This window comes from Podarcis melisellensis (genome assembly GCF_964234715.1).
Source record: "Podarcis melisellensis genome assembly, chromosome: Z".
Taxonomy (NCBI): Eukaryota; Metazoa; Chordata; class Lepidosauria; order Squamata; family Lacertidae; genus Podarcis; species Podarcis melisellensis.
In genome coordinates this window covers 20,824,127-20,839,277 of record NC_138547.1, presented here as the reverse complement: position 1 = coordinate 20,839,277, position 15,151 = coordinate 20,824,127, and the positions used below count along the sequence as shown (strand labels likewise).

The window sequence follows — 15,151 nt, the reverse complement described above, 5'->3', positions numbered from 1 at the left end:
AGCACTTCTTAGGTTTCCGGCTTATGTAAGGCAGTGCCAGGGCTCTAGCATAACCCAGAGCCCTTGCACCGCCCTCTCCAAAAGCCAGACAAAATGGAGGCACTCTGTGATCTTTCATAACATGGTGGTCTTGCGAGTCTGCTCTTTAGCGCCCCCAAGGGGATCTTCTTAATTTGGCACCCTGTGCAGAGAAAATGCTGGCACCACTCTCAATCCTGCACCGAGCAAGAAGGCTGGCTCTGGAACCAGCTGGCTCTGGTCCTAGAACCCTTCTCTCCCTCCCAAAGCTGGGCAAGCACTTACTCGGCATTAACTCAGGGTCATAAAGCTGACAAGATATTTACTTACCTTTCACATATTGCTGCAGCTGTTATTTCATAGCACAGATCATTTTAAAATTTGCACTTTTTCTCTAAAAGTAAGGCTGTAGAAGTAAACAGTAGCATAGCTAACAAGTAAGGTGAGATGTTGTTTCCTAAAAGTTTCATTACATAATCAAGGGGGGAAGCAAATTTTGTGAAGTGAGGGAGACACAGAAACACACACACACACACAGAGAGAGAGAGAGAGAGAGAGAGAGAGAGAGAGAGAGAGAGATAGATAGATAAGGGGACCAGTGAGGAAGGAGGCTTAAACAACAGGCCAAGTTTTATTTTTATTTTATTTAACTCAAAAGTTTTAACCCCAGTTCATTTTTCTCCAGGACTAGCAGCGCCTTCCAAGGAAGCCCCAGCTGAGGGCAGCAGTTATTCAAAAGGCAGGGCTGGATAGCCACATGGCAGCTTTTGTGCGGCTAGACATAATGGGCTTCCTGCATCGGAGGCCTCCCTCAATCACCTACCAGCCTGGCCTCTGAGCTTAAAAACAAGAAGCTCATGGCCTCGATATTACTGAGGAAAGTTTCCGGGTAGGCTCCTTTCTTCAGCGCCTGTTCTCGTGGATCGCTCCCATCTGCAAGAGGCAGGAGAGAGCTGAGGTGCCAGAGCAACAGGGGCAACAGGAATCAGGAGAAAAGCAATGACTTGCTTCAGTTTTCCCCACATCATGATTTTTACACAGCACACAAAGACATCATGAATTGCAATATAGTGCCACGTCACCTGTTATGAAACTGTTAGCATGATGTGGACTTTTAACTGTTTTTGGATGATGTAGCAATTGATCCCCCAGCCCTTTTTTAGATTTATTCAGCACGTATCCCTTTTCTTAAAACAACACTTTCAGGCTGCAAGAAAGTGTTGTATATGCTGCTTCAAAACTTTACATCTTAAAGATACTATTTTTTCCCTTTAGTATTTTACAGCTGTCAAGGAAGCCACTCGAGCACCTGGGGCAGTGCACCCAGGGGCAGGGCACGCCGCCAATAGGGGCGGGGTGCACCACGGGGCCTCCGGAGTCTGCCTGCCTCCTCCCACTCAGCTGCCCTACACCGTTTGGGCAGTGCGGAGCCTGCGCACACCCAAGCCACTATGTCTATCCCATGAGACATATGGCTCAGGCATGCTGCAGGCCCCACAGTGAGTGCCGCCAAGCATTTTGTCACTCCCTTCAGTGGTGACACCCGGGGCAGACCGCACCCACTGCACCCCTTCCTCCACCCCTGCTTACAGCTGTTTTGTGTCATTTGAGTGGGAATCTGTGTTTTGCAGCTACTTGCTGTGGGGCCGGTAATGGGAATCAGTCTTGTTGAGCATTTTCTTATCCAATCCAAACCTTTGTTAATAAGTCCACATAAGTTATTAGCCAAACCTCCCTGCCCTGTGTTAGGCACATCAGCACCCTGAAACCATGAAAAGAACCCAAATATCTTCCAGTTTATGTGTGATTGTTTGGCTGCTATCCTTTAATCACTCCAGCTAAGTGACTCTTTACGTGCCTGTTCCATACACCATTCTGCGACCTGTTGCCATTTTCTGGGACCTGTTGCTGGGCTATAGCTCCTGTCTTCCCTGCTCCTTGGCTGGAGCTGGTTGTAGTCTCAGTCCAACAATGGCTGGAGGGCCAGAGTTTCCCCATCGCTGCTCTAAGATTATGCAAAAGAGGATGGGAGCTTGACCACAATCTACTGAATTGGTGAGTGTGAAAAACTAAATCTAGGATTTTTTTCATGTAGTCCTAAAGCATTAGGCATTGTGGCATACTCTTCCTCCTGTCTCCACAATGGCTCTTACAATAGCACTCCTTGTGTGTCTAATATGTAGGAAGCTCAGATTTGTTGCTGCTCTTCCTTACTGTGCTGTTCCCCACCTTTAATTCTTCTAGGATGGGCAAAAAGTTTGCATCTTGGATGAGCAAAGCTTTGCATCTCAGCTGCTCCCAAAATACTTCAAACACAACAACTTGTCCAGCTTCGTTCGTCAGCTCAACTTGTGTAAGTACCAGATCTGTGTGTGTTTACTGTTTTCTGTCCATGAGTTTCACTTAGTTCACATTATAAACACAAATGATCCAAAACTGTTCTCTAAATAAAAATCAGTTGAACAAAACTGAAATTGTGGAACAATTAAACATCCCTTCCTAAAAGTTCCTAGTAGGTGTTATTCCAGATTATTATTTTTTTAAGCCTATCATTCCAACAGTTGATATGCCCAATTAACTAGGATATAATTAGTCAATGCACAACTCTTAAGATTCATGTGAGTTGGCCACAAGTGCTGGAGGAAACAGCAGCAATTCTCTCAAATGATGATTATATTGCTTAAAGATCAGGTGCAGGGAGCAAGGCCTAGTCTGAGGCACCACCACGAGGGGGAAGAAACAAAGAAAGAGGAAAAATAAAACAATGAGTCTCTCAACAGAAGTAGTTTTTTAGGCTTCAAGTAGAATTAGATCAATTACAAGAATTGAAGGCAACAACTGCTTTCTCTGTTGCATGTTTTAGAGTGAAGCATATTCTGATGCACAGTATCCTCTGTAATGCATTACTGTGAAGAGGGTTTCCTGTAAGGGGAATGTTTTGAAAAGCCCTGCCCTAAAGATAACCATAACTTTAAAATGGGGTGGGGTGGAGAATAGTTCTATATCCCTCAACAAATGTTCTTGTATTGAAATACCGATTTCTAGCTAAAATGAAGAGATGATCTCGGGAAAGAGTGCAGGCATTGTTGAGTTGGACACAACAAGAGTTTCCTGGTCTTGAAACAAAGCAGGGGAATGGCAGGAGGTGTCACAATTTGGAACATGGGTGGCATGTTTCGTGGATGAAGCTTGTCTTTATCCAGCATCATTAATCGCCTCCTCTTTTGAAATTTAGACTTGTGGCTTAAAAGAAGTGAAGGGGAATAGTGTTTCACCACTGTTGTGAAGTTCACTGAGGGCCTCTCAGACACTCTTGGGACAGTCAGGTGTTCTCAGCCCAATCTGCTTTGCAGAACTGCTACAAGAGTAACATGGGAGGCTGGGTAGGACCACCTCTGTGTGCTGTTCTGAGCTCCTTGGAGGAGGCGGGGAATAGGAGGGCATGGATGAACTAACTAAAAGCACCACAAGTAATATCAGTTTCTAGAGATGTAGCCGTGCTAGTCTCTTGCAGAAAAACCCTCAAGAGTCCTGTGGCCCTGGTCAGGTGTATTTGATGAAGTGGGTTGTGGTCCATGAAATCTTGCACCATAATAAATTTGTTGGTCCTGAAGGTGCCACACAACTCTTTGCTTGATGGTACTAAAACAACAATCAAAACGAGCAAGCCAAGATGCTGCAGTTCTTGCTGTTAGAGGGCATGATGAGTGGCAGGTGTGGTTCCCTTCGTTGCTTCCCTCTTCCCTTACCTGTTTACCTTCTATAATCATTGGTCAAAAGAAATGACCATGGGCAGGTTTGTTTCAATTACGTGGCCCTCCTCTCTCTGAAAAGTATGTTTTCAGGTGTCTTATCCTGTGTTGTTATTTATTTCATAAAATTGAAACACTGCTTGATTGTAAAAAAGTGAAGACAAAAACTCAACACAGTTTACAAAAAAGGATAAAACAATAAAATTATCAGTAAGAAAAATGAATAATTTAAGACATTTGAAAAGTTAAAACAGCAATAGACTAAAAACAAATTAAAGCACACATCAGCTTTTTTTAAGCATAAGGACAGGCTTGTCTAAACAAAAATGTTTTTAGCAGGTGCCAAAAAGATTACAGGGAAAGTGCCTGCCTGATGTCAATAGGCAGGGAGTTCCAAAGTATAGGTGCTACCACAAGAAAAAGATCAAGTTCTTGCAGATTTGGAACAGGTGTTATATGGCACCTGTAAAAGTACCAGTTCTGCAGATTGAAGCCATTGAGTAGGCTTATGCGGGGCAAGGCAATCTTGCAGGTAAATTGGTTCCAAGCTGTTGAGGGCTTTGTATACCAGTAGCAACACCTTGAACATGGATTGGTATGTTGTTATATTCTTACTAAGGAAGGTGAACAGATCTAGAATCATATCGCCTCTTGGGAGGAGAAACTAAAGAGCATTCATCTCCTTTAATGCTTTCACAGATGGTTTCAAGAAGGTAACGACAATGAGAAATGAAACAATGCTCACTTTCAAAAACCCTACCATGGAGTATCAACACCCACAGTTCAAAAAAGGGAAACCTGAACTGCTGGCGAGCATCCAACGGAAGGTATTGCGCCCCCCCCCCCCCCCCGTTCACAACCTGCTGAAGACCTTAGCTCTTAAATGCAACCACAGTGATGTTGGTGCCACACACAGGATTCCTGCTTGTGCATGTGTGTGTGTGTGTGTGTGTGTGTGTGTGTGAGGGGCAGCATTGCCAATAAGCCTCCATTGCAGAGCTTACAGATGCCTCATTGTTGCCGCAATACATGACTGATTCCCCATCACCTTCAGATTATTTGGGTATATAGGCTTGACCAGCCTTTCTCAACCTGGTACCGTCCAGACATCTTGGACTCCAGCTCCCATCAGCCCTAGCCAGTATGGCCAATGGTCAAGGATGATGGCAGTTGTTATCCTTCAAGGTGTGAAGGGGCCAGGCTGAGGAAGCCTGAACTTTACTGCGACTGGCCATATATAACAGTCATTTTTGTATGCTGCCTTCTGAGATTATTAAGAAATTGCAGTATTTTATTTGAAAAATATATTGGTTATATAGGCCGAAATATACAGATTCCAAGTAATGTTCAAGGCTTCCAACTGTTTTCACTCATCTGTGCAATAGTCTTGCAAGGATGGCTCTTGTTGCTCGAATAGTCAGAGGTCAATAACTTTTAGCTGGCCTTAGCAGCCTAGTTCTCTTGCTGCTTCTGGACCAGCGTGAGGGCAAGTTCTTCACTGTGCCATCATTCTGCATCTCTGAGGGGGCTCCTCTGACCTGTTGGGGCAATCCTCTCGTCCCAAGGAGTGAACAGGGCTCTCACTGTTCCTCTAATATTTTCTGAGGGTCAGTGCAAAGTTGATGAAAGCCTCCACTTTCTTTCCAAGCCTGATTTCAGATCATTCTAGTGGGTGTGTCTCACAGTGACTCAGGACAGGGCCTTCTCTGTAGTGGTGCCTCGATTGTGGAATTCCTTCCCCTGCAGGTGCAAAAGGCCACTATGCTGGTTCAAGAGGAGGGGAGAATGACCTTGTGTGTGAACCCAAGGTTTATCTGTGGGGTGGGAAGCTGTGGTTTTCCTTTTGTGTGAGTCAGGCCTGTTCGAGGGAAATATCAGTGGCCTCTCAAGTGTTCCCTAAACATTTTTTCCAAACTGCACAAACCCACTTAAAGGGCTCACTTTTGAATGATGCTTGAATGAACTGGCAGTTTTCTTACTGAGGCACTCAGAGGCCATTTGTTTCCAAAATTATAGAGCTGCAGTTGTGCTGCTGCTGCCAGCTGAGGTGGTATATGCACCAGATTTGGGATTTCTCCTGTGATAGATAGAGGTGAGGCTGGATGGCTTCCAAAGTCCTCGCTCTGCAAAAGCCAGTCCCTTAACTGCATTTGTTCCCTGCTTAAACAATAACTTGTCTCTAAAAACAGTACCTGCAATCTGATTCTGTCACAGGTGTATACACACAAGGAGCCCACAGCCAGCTCAAAAAAAGACCAGCAGGCAATGCTCGCCGAATTCCGGGCCATGAGAGAACAGCAGGATGGCATAAGCATCAAGCTGGATACCGTGACCAGGTGTCAACATTTCTTCTGCTGAGTTTGTACTGTCTTGTAATGAGAGCCACTCTGCTCATTTTAGTAGCATGCACACTTCTTCAGATACTTCTTCAGTGGGTGTGTCTCACAGTGACTCAGGACAGGGCCTTCTCTGTAGTGGTGCCTCGATTGTGGAATTCCTTCCCCTGCAGGTGCAAAAGGCCACTATGCTGATTCAAGAGGAGGGGAGAACGACCTTGCGTGTGAACCCAAGGTTCATCTGTGGGGATCTGAAGAAGTGTGCATGCACACGAAAGCTCATACCAAGAAATAACTTAGTTGGTCTTTAAGGTGCTACTGGAAGGAATTTTGTTTTGTTTTCACTATGGCAGACCAACACGGCTACCTATCTGTAACTGCTCATTTTAGGTTTTGCAACATCTTCAACTTACCTGCATTTGCAAAGCTACAGGTAGGGTAGGGGCTGCATAGCAGGATTTGGCACCACGGTGAAGTGTGATGCTGAGTGCAAAAATAAGCAGAATCTGGGTAATTTACACACACTTTTCAGTGCCTTTTTCAGCATTATGGCTAAGTAGCTTGTAGGTACCTTGAAGCTTCTATCTGTGCTATGTTTTGAGCTTCACTTGTGTGCCATGTTATCTGTTTGCAGAGCTCAACTTAGGGCAGAGACCGAAATGTCCTGTTTAATTTCTGGGTAATTCAGCAGCATTAGTACTTTCACACTTGGCTGTTTCTCACTTGCATTTAGGCGGTTCTGAAGTGGCCGTTAGAAAGAGCCATTCTGTACCACTGGCATCTGTCTGTCTTGAGAGACAATGGAGTGTGCCTCCAGGGGTGAAGTCAAAACTGCTGGAGAACCTATAGCTCATTTCTAATAAGGGCATGCGAGGAATCCTGCTGGATCAGGCCTAAGACCCATCTTGTTCAGCATCATGTTCTTACAGTGGCTATCCAAATGCCTCTGAGAGACTCAGAATTGTGAGCAACTGATATTCAGAGGCCTGCTATTTCCGGTACTGGAAGCACACAGTTATCACCATAACATTATTTGTTCATGACTGATATACCAAATAAACTTATCCGCCATTAATTTGCCTAATCCCATTTTAAACCAGTCACATTTGTTGATGATCACTACATCTTGTGCTTAGCAGATTTCATAGTTTACGCACTGCGTGAATAAATAATAGTTTTTTTTCCCCTGTCTTGAAGGAAAGTGCCTTATATTGAACCATACACTTTCCCTCAGCTCTGTCTACACTGGCGTAGCCAACGTGGTGCCCCCTAGATGCCCTATGCAGTGTAGGCCCAAGCTATCTGAAAAACCTTATTCCCTCATATAAACCTGCCCCGAACTCTAGATTTAGAGAGGCTGCTTCTAGGCTTTGAAGCTCTCTCCCCAAAGAAGCTAGACTGGCTCCCATGTTGTCCTTCCAGTGGTGGGAGAAGATGGTTTTATTCTGACAGTCTTTGGGGAGCTGTTTTTTTAAGGAAGCGTTTTTAACAGTGCTGTTGTGTTTTTATTATCTAAAAGATAATCATTAAAAGGTAACTAAGATCTTATAGAAGTGAAACAATATAAAAACAAGTCTATTAAGAGTTACTTTACTCTATTAAGAGTTACATTAAAAGGTAACTAAGATCTTATAGAATTGAAACAATATAAAAGCAAGTCTATTAAGAGTTACTTTTTAATTATTATCTTTTAGATAATAAAAGCACAACAGCACTGTTAAAAACACTTCCTTAAAAAAACAGCTCCCCAAAGACTGTCAGAATAAAACCATCTTCCCCCACCTTTTAATCATTAAAAGGTAACTAAGATCTTATAGAATTGAAACAATATAAAAACAAGTCTATTAAGAGTTACTTTTTAATGATTATCTTTTCTGTTTAGATTTTTTTGTATTTTTTCTGTGTCATTGTGTCAGTCCCGGTTAGCAAAAGAATGTAAGATACAAATAAATGAAATAATTAATAATGGATATTTTTTGACTACAGTTCCCAGCAGCCCCAGCAAGCATGGTCTAGTATTAAGGGATGATAAGAGTTGTGATCCAAACATCTGGAGGGGGCACCAACCTCTGCTTTAGAAGGGTACAGTACATATGCATGTCTAACCTTTGCGATTTCAACTTTATGCTGTTGAAGACCAGCTGGTTGAAATCAAACAAATTAATTGCACAGAAGGTGGAGAGCTTAAAAGCTTTTATTGCAGAGGTTTTTTTTTCTGGCATGGAAAGAGCTTTTAATCTCCCTGTCTTGCTTACCTGGCTCTCATGAAATCTTGGATGAGATCTCACAACCCAGTAAGCAGAGAGCTTAAAAGCTCTCTACCTTCCTTTGGTGTGCTGGCTCCAGAAGATTGCTCATGCATGGGCATTTCAAGTATATGTGTTTTTACATATACACACTATCCCTGGAATGCAGCCCCTGCAGAAGATGCAATTGTACTGTACCTTCCAACTCAAGGACTGGCTGAACAGCAAAGGAGGTGTATGTGAAATTCCCCAGAACCAACCCAGCAGGCCTGGCATGATGAGGAACAAGAGCTGGTTAACTCAAGGGTCGTCAGGATTGGCGGTCCAAGTACATAATCACTGTTTTTCTGACACATCAAGCTGAGGTTTTCCACTGAGTGCGGCACTGAAAAGCAGCTGTGTCTACTATGCTTGTATGAAGTGGGTACATTGCCTTCCCACTTCTCATTTCTGGTTCTATATCTAAAAAAGCAGCATGAAATGTCCCCTGACATTGTGCCATCATAAGGCAGGTATGTGACTATCTTCCCCTCTTCCTTAGTTCTTCTTACCTCCCTCTGTGCCTGTTCTTTCAGGAACACCACCTCAGTTCTTGAGGGAATGGGCTCTCTGCAACAGAAGGAAGATCAGCAGCAGGACGTCTTATCTCAGGTACCAGAAAAAGACTTTGCTTTTCTCCTGATGTTCCAGAGCAGCTTTTGCCAACCAACTGTCCTCCTGATGTGTTTTGGACTATGGCTTCCATCAGTCCTGGTCAAATGGAAGTGGCATCTGGAGGGCAACACCAGGCTGCACTATGCAAAGGCTGCACTATGGCATACCAGAAGTAGATGAGTAAAGTACACAGAGATAGATGGTAATCTTTATGTCCTGTTAAGGCAGGGTAATTTAGGATAGTGGCTGAAGCTGAGCTGTGAATTTAGAAGTCCCCCCATTCAGAACTCTCCTAAATGCTCTAGGAGGATTATGCAAACCACTGCCTGGCTTGCCTCACCTCCATAATATGCAGTATGGGGATAATGCTTGTTTGCTTAAAAGTATTTATGTACCATTCAATATTTTCAAAAACCTAAACAGTGTACAAGACACAATCTAAAACCAGTAAATCAGCAATATAAAAACAAATTAAACAGCTATTCAGAGGATTCAAACACACAAATATGCTTCCCTGTTCCATGCAGCTTGCATAAAATCATTAACAAATAAGGCAGTCTCTGCCTGCAGGATTGCTATCTAAAAGACACAACACAAGAAGAAAAGGCAGGCAGACAAGATAGAGGAAGAGGAAAACTAGTACACTTGGGTCACTAGTCCTAAATGTTACTGAGTAATTACTGCAATGACTAGTCTGAATGGAGATGAGTGGATATGGTCTTTCTTTGATGCACCCTGACGGAACTGCTTCTGCCAAGTGGCAGTTGAAGGGCAGGAAGAGCCCATGCTGGCTGCTGCATGGCAAATGCTTTTTCAAACTCAGGCCTTCTTCTGTAGCTTGCAAGCCTGAACATGGCAGGTGTGTCTTGATAGCTAACTCTCAGTTGGAACTGTCTCCTGACCCTGTGGCAATGGCTAAAAGGAATACATGGCTTCTAACATTCATTCATTCATTCATTCTCTCTCTACCTCTTTGACTTCAGATCCTCCAGATCATTAGGAATTGCATGTCTGAGACAGGCAGGCAGGATGCCCAAAGGAAAAGGTAATTCTTACTACTTTCTTCTCCTGTTGCCCAAATGAACCTATAAAATAATTCCCCCTATTTAGTTGGGGAAAGAAGTCAAAGCTTGTATTTGCAGCATGCAGTGCTTTGACCTCTGGAAAACGTCTTAGAAAAAGACCAGGAGAAAGGGGTTTGCCGAGGCACTAAGACCCCAGGTACCCTCAGTGGTGCTTCTTTGAAATATGGTACTTTCTGTTCATTTCACACTGTCACCACACTATTTTAAATATTGTGGCTTCATCTCTGTGATTTCTTATATCTGGTTTTGTGAAATATTTGTTGTGGGCGTGTATGGAGATACTTAGTGTTTAAGCTGTTTAGGGATGCTTTAGATACTGTGGCTTCTTGCTTACCTGGAAAAGTCACATGAAGCAGCCTTATACCGAGTCAGACCATAGACCAATATTTCCTATACATTGACTGGCAGCAGCTCTCTGAGTTGTTCCCCACAAACTCAAGCCCTCCTACCAGAGAATATTTTAACAGGAGATGCTACAGATTGAACCTGGGCCCTCCTTCAAGAAATGTGTGTGCCTCATCACTAAGAAGCTCCTTCCCCCATGGTCCATGTTCACCTGTTACATCCTTGTCCTTTTCTCTGTAAGTCCTCACCTTTTAGAGATGCTTGGGGAGCCATAGCTCGCAAGAGCTTGCTATGTTAACTTGGAGTGTTTGTGCCTGGTTCTTCAGCCCAAAAAGCTTCCAGAGTGGCTTACATATAATCAAAACAGGACAGTCCCCACCCGAAGACTTATGATCTTAAAACAACAACAACAACCCCGACAACGTAGAAGGGAAAAGGGAAGGTGGGGCAGAGAAGAAAACCAAAACTCAAACACCGATTTCTAAACAATTGTTCCTATAATGCCCAACTGGCACAGTTGAGGACCAGCGGGTGTCTGGTGGAACTGGGCCTCCAGCAAAGCTGACTGAGTGAGCTTCCTGCTTCCCTTCTCTCTCCCCACTGAGGTAGCCTGATGGAAGGGCTGCCCACAGTTGACGGATGAGGGAAAGGAAGGCTGGAGGCGCTGGCCTGTCAAAAAAAGAAAAAAGAAAAGAAAAAAGCTTGGTAGGAAATTACACATTTTAAATAAATTCACAAGACCGGCTTTCAGATTTTACTGTAGAAATCATACACAACAGAAAGCCTTTGAGAAGATACTTTATCAGTCATCATAATATGATTGATATTAACAATACAGTGGTAAGTAGTAAAGGGATCTCCCATGCTGCAAAAGAGGGTAAAATCTTGAGCAAGTGGATAAGATTTAGGCCAACCTATCTGTACTTCTAGCTTTGCCTCCTTCATTTCTTCTGCAGGTAAGGATTGCCTTATGTGGAAGAGAAGATGAATTTTTGAATTAGATGTTTTGGCCCCTCATATCTTTCTAAGCATGTCATAAGAATTTGGTTATATTTGTGTGTGTGTGTGTGTGTGTTTTTCTCTCTCACTCACTCAGACCTCAGAATGATGCTTCGGAAGCCCCTGGTCCAAAGAACAGCCTTCCACAGGCTCACAGTGCTATGGAGGATCATGAAACAGTAAGCTTTTTAAAAAATTAAAAAATAATTCTCCTGTTTTACTTTGTGTACAATAGCCCAGGTAAAAGATTTAACCAGTATGACACTGGTCAGACATTTTATTTATTTCATAAGATTTATACACTTGCTTGATGGTTGCGGGGGTGGGGGTAGGGAGAAAACATCAAGAGAAAATTAAAAATATTGTCTGTAAAAAAGCACTTAAAACCTTCAAAGATTAAAATAAACTAAAAGCAGATTAAAACATATATCAACATTCTATATGTCTGGGTAGGCTTGCCTAAACAAAAATGTTTTTAGCAGGCAGGCTGAAAAGAATACAGTCATACCTCGGAAGTTGAATGGAATCTGTTCCGGAAGTCCGTTCGAATTCCAGAAATGCTCAGAAACCAAGGCGTGGCTTCTGATTTGCTGCAGGAAGCTCCTGCAGCCAATCAGAAACTGCAGAAGCCCCGCTCTGGGCATTCGGGTTCCAAAAAAGTTCGCAAACTGGAACACTCACTTCCGAGTTTGCGGCATTCGGGAGCCAAAATGTTTGAGTCACAAGGTGTTCAGGATCCAAGGTACAACTGTACAGTGAAGGCACCTGCCTGATGTTAGTAGGGAGTTCTAGAGTGTAGGTGTTGTCACACTAACACATTAGTTTCTTACTCTTGTCTCTTGCAGGCAGCTGTTCCAGGACACAGTGCAGACAGCAGAAACTTGATTGTGACCCATAACAACATGGAGGGTGAAGCAGGGGGTGCTGCTGGTGCAAATAATGGGCAGGCTGTAGTGCATGAGCCCCATGGGACTGGGTGAGTGTTATGTACTGAAGTTCTCACCCTGGGCCAGCAGGGGGATACTGTAGATAGTTCAGGTCCACATATGCAAATAAGGGATCGAAAGTGACTTTCAGTGATTGGATAGTTACAGAAAATGGTTACTCTTGCGTTCTAGTGGAGCTCTATATAAGCAGGCTGGCTGAACCCTTCAGTTCAGTTCTGTTCTGGCCTGTGAATAAACAAGAGCTGTTTAAAGAATCGCTGTGTCGTCTGATATGTTCACCCACAACTTAACAGTGAGGATGCAGAATTCAAAACGTGCATTGTGGTTTAGACAGGTAGGTGGTTGGCTGGCTGTTTCTCAGTAAACAATTCAGAGGCTGAAGACGGTGCTGCAACCCTTTTTGCTTTGGGTGATATATGCATAGAGTGTCTCTCTTTGGCTGACTGCTTGGAAACCCCAAAATGCCAATAAATGTTGCTTCTTGCATAAGTAAGTGAAAACAATCAATATTCAGCAATCCTACCTAGAAGCCGGAAACATCTATTTAATTACATTTAACTTTACAGTCATTTTAGCTTTTAAACGAAGGCATCATTCCATAAGTTGCTGTGTGTTCTCAGAGGCCCTAAACCACGTTCTTTCAGTGTTGCATAGACAGTGCTTTTTTTCTGAGGGGACGCATACCCCTAAACATTTTGTGAATCTAAGTTTGGCCTCATTGAGGGGCAGTATTTCATTATACGTAGGAAAATGAGAGCACCCCTAAACATTTTTTTAAAAAGAAAAGCAGTACTGTGCATATATGTAAAGAGAAGTATGCCAGGTTGATTGAAAAGTATTGATTTTCTTGTCTGTTTCACTCTTTCAAACATGGGTTGTCAGTTTTTCTGTTAACGTTAAGTACGAAAGTTGTGGAGTGTTTTATTTTGGCAGAATACTGTACTTTCTAGTCACTTCTTCTTTAAAAGTAGCTAGTAGAGCTGGCAAAGTGTGCAAGGAAATGAGTAAGTACAAAACCGACTGGGTTTTGCTTGAACAAAGCTTGGAAAGATCCTAAACAGAGTCTTCCCCTGTGTTGGAGATCCTTGTAACTGGAGATGCTGAGTACTGAATCAGGGGGCTCTTTGCATGGAACCCTGTGCTTTGGTGCTAGGTTAAGTACTAACCTCCTAAGATTACACTTGTTGTTGTTGTATAGTCGTGTCCGACTCTTTGTGACCCCATGGACCAGAGCATGCCAGGCACTCCTGTCTTCCACTGCCTCCCGCAGTTTGGTCAAACTCATGTTCGTAGCTTCAAGAACACTGTCCAACCATCTCGCCCTCTGTCGTCCCCTTCTCCTTGTGCCCTCCATCTTTCCCAACATCAGGGTCTTTTCCAGGGAGTCTTCTCTTCTCAAAGTATTGGAGTCTCAGCTTCAGGATCTGTCCTTCCAGTGAGCACTCAGGGCTGATTTCCTCAAGAATGGATAGGTTTGATCTTCTTACAGTCCATGGGACTCTCAGGAGTCTCCTCCAGCACCATAATTCAAAAGCATCAATTCTTCGGCGATCAGCCTTCTTTATGTTCCAGCTCTCACTTCCGTACATCACTACTGGGAAAACCATAGCTTTAACTATACGGACCTTTGTTGGCAAGGTGATGTCTCTGCTTTATAAGATGCTGTCTAGGTTTGTCATTGCTTTTCTCCCAAGAAGCAGGTGTCTTTTAATTTTGTGGCTGCTGTCACCATCTGCAGTGATCATGCAGCACAAGAAAGTAAAATCTCTCACTGCCTCCATTTCTTCCCCTTCTATTTGCCAGTAGGTGATGGGCCCAGTGGCCATGATCTTCATTTTTTTGATGTTGAGCTTCAGACCATATTTTGCACTCTCCTCTTTCACCCTCAATAAAAGTTTCTTTAATTCCTCCTCACTTTCTGCCATGAAGGTTGTGCCATCTGCATATCTGAGGTTGTTGATATTTCTTCCAGCAATCTTAATTCCGGCTAGGGATTCATCCAGCCCAGCCTTTTGCATGATGAATTCTGCATATAAGTTAAATAAGCAGGGAGATAATATACAGCCTTGTCGTACTCCTTTCCCAATTTTGAACCAATCAGTTGTTCCATATCCAGTTCTAACTGTAGCTTCTTGTCCCACATAGAGATTTCTCAGCAGACGGATGAGGTGATCAGGCACTCCCATTTCTTTAAGAACTTGCCATAGTTTGCTGTGGTCGACACAGTCAAAGGCTTTTGCATAGTCAATGAAGCAGAAGTAGATGTCTTTCTGGAACTCTCTAGCTTTTTCCATAATCCAGTGCATGTTTGCAATTTGGTCTCTGGTTCCTATGCCTCTTCTAAATCCAGCTTGCACTTCTGGGAGTTCTCGGTCCACATACTGCTTGAGCCTACCTTGTAGACTTTTAAGCATTACCTTGCCAGCATGTGAAATGAGTGCAATTGTGCGGTAGTTGGAGCATTCTTTGGCACTGCCCTTCTTTGGGATTGGGATGTAGACTGATCTTCTCCAATCCTCTGGCCACTGCTGAGTTTTCCATAGATTTGGTCATAGCCACTAGGCTCAATTCCTTGTTGAAAGTATTAGGTTACCCCCTGGCAGCCAGCAATGTGGTGTTTACATTCAGAAGCCTCAGGAAAGTGTTGATGCTGTGGCACAACAGGGGCTGGAGATAATCATTTTAGGAGGCCTGTGGATTTTCCATGGGGTATCAAGTTAATGGGCCAGCGGTCTTAGCATGGCATTTATGTTGTGGCTTGCTTAGGGT

At 43.5% G+C, this 15,151-nt stretch overlaps 1 protein-coding gene across 1 annotated transcript in view; it reads left to right on the top strand.

Annotated features, from left to right (window-relative positions):
* Nucleotides 1-862: 862 nt before the first annotated feature.
* The window catches only part of LOC309362356 (heat shock factor protein 3-like), a gene marked incomplete at its 5' end in the record, with an annotated part of 34,838 nt that continues 20,549 nt past the window's right edge, over nucleotides 863-15,151 (top strand). The window contains 8 exons of the mRNA XM_081898001.1: nucleotides 863-907; nucleotides 2,263-2,371; nucleotides 4,470-4,597; nucleotides 5,985-6,106; nucleotides 8,928-9,003; nucleotides 9,990-10,051; nucleotides 11,533-11,614; nucleotides 12,281-12,411. Of these exons, the coding sequence (XP_081754127.1) occupies nucleotides 863-907; nucleotides 2,263-2,371; nucleotides 4,470-4,597; nucleotides 5,985-6,106; nucleotides 8,928-9,003; nucleotides 9,990-10,051; nucleotides 11,533-11,614; nucleotides 12,281-12,411 (755 nt within the window). The remainder of the gene's footprint in view (nucleotides 908-2,262; nucleotides 2,372-4,469; nucleotides 4,598-5,984; nucleotides 6,107-8,927; nucleotides 9,004-9,989; nucleotides 10,052-11,532; nucleotides 11,615-12,280; nucleotides 12,412-15,151) is intronic.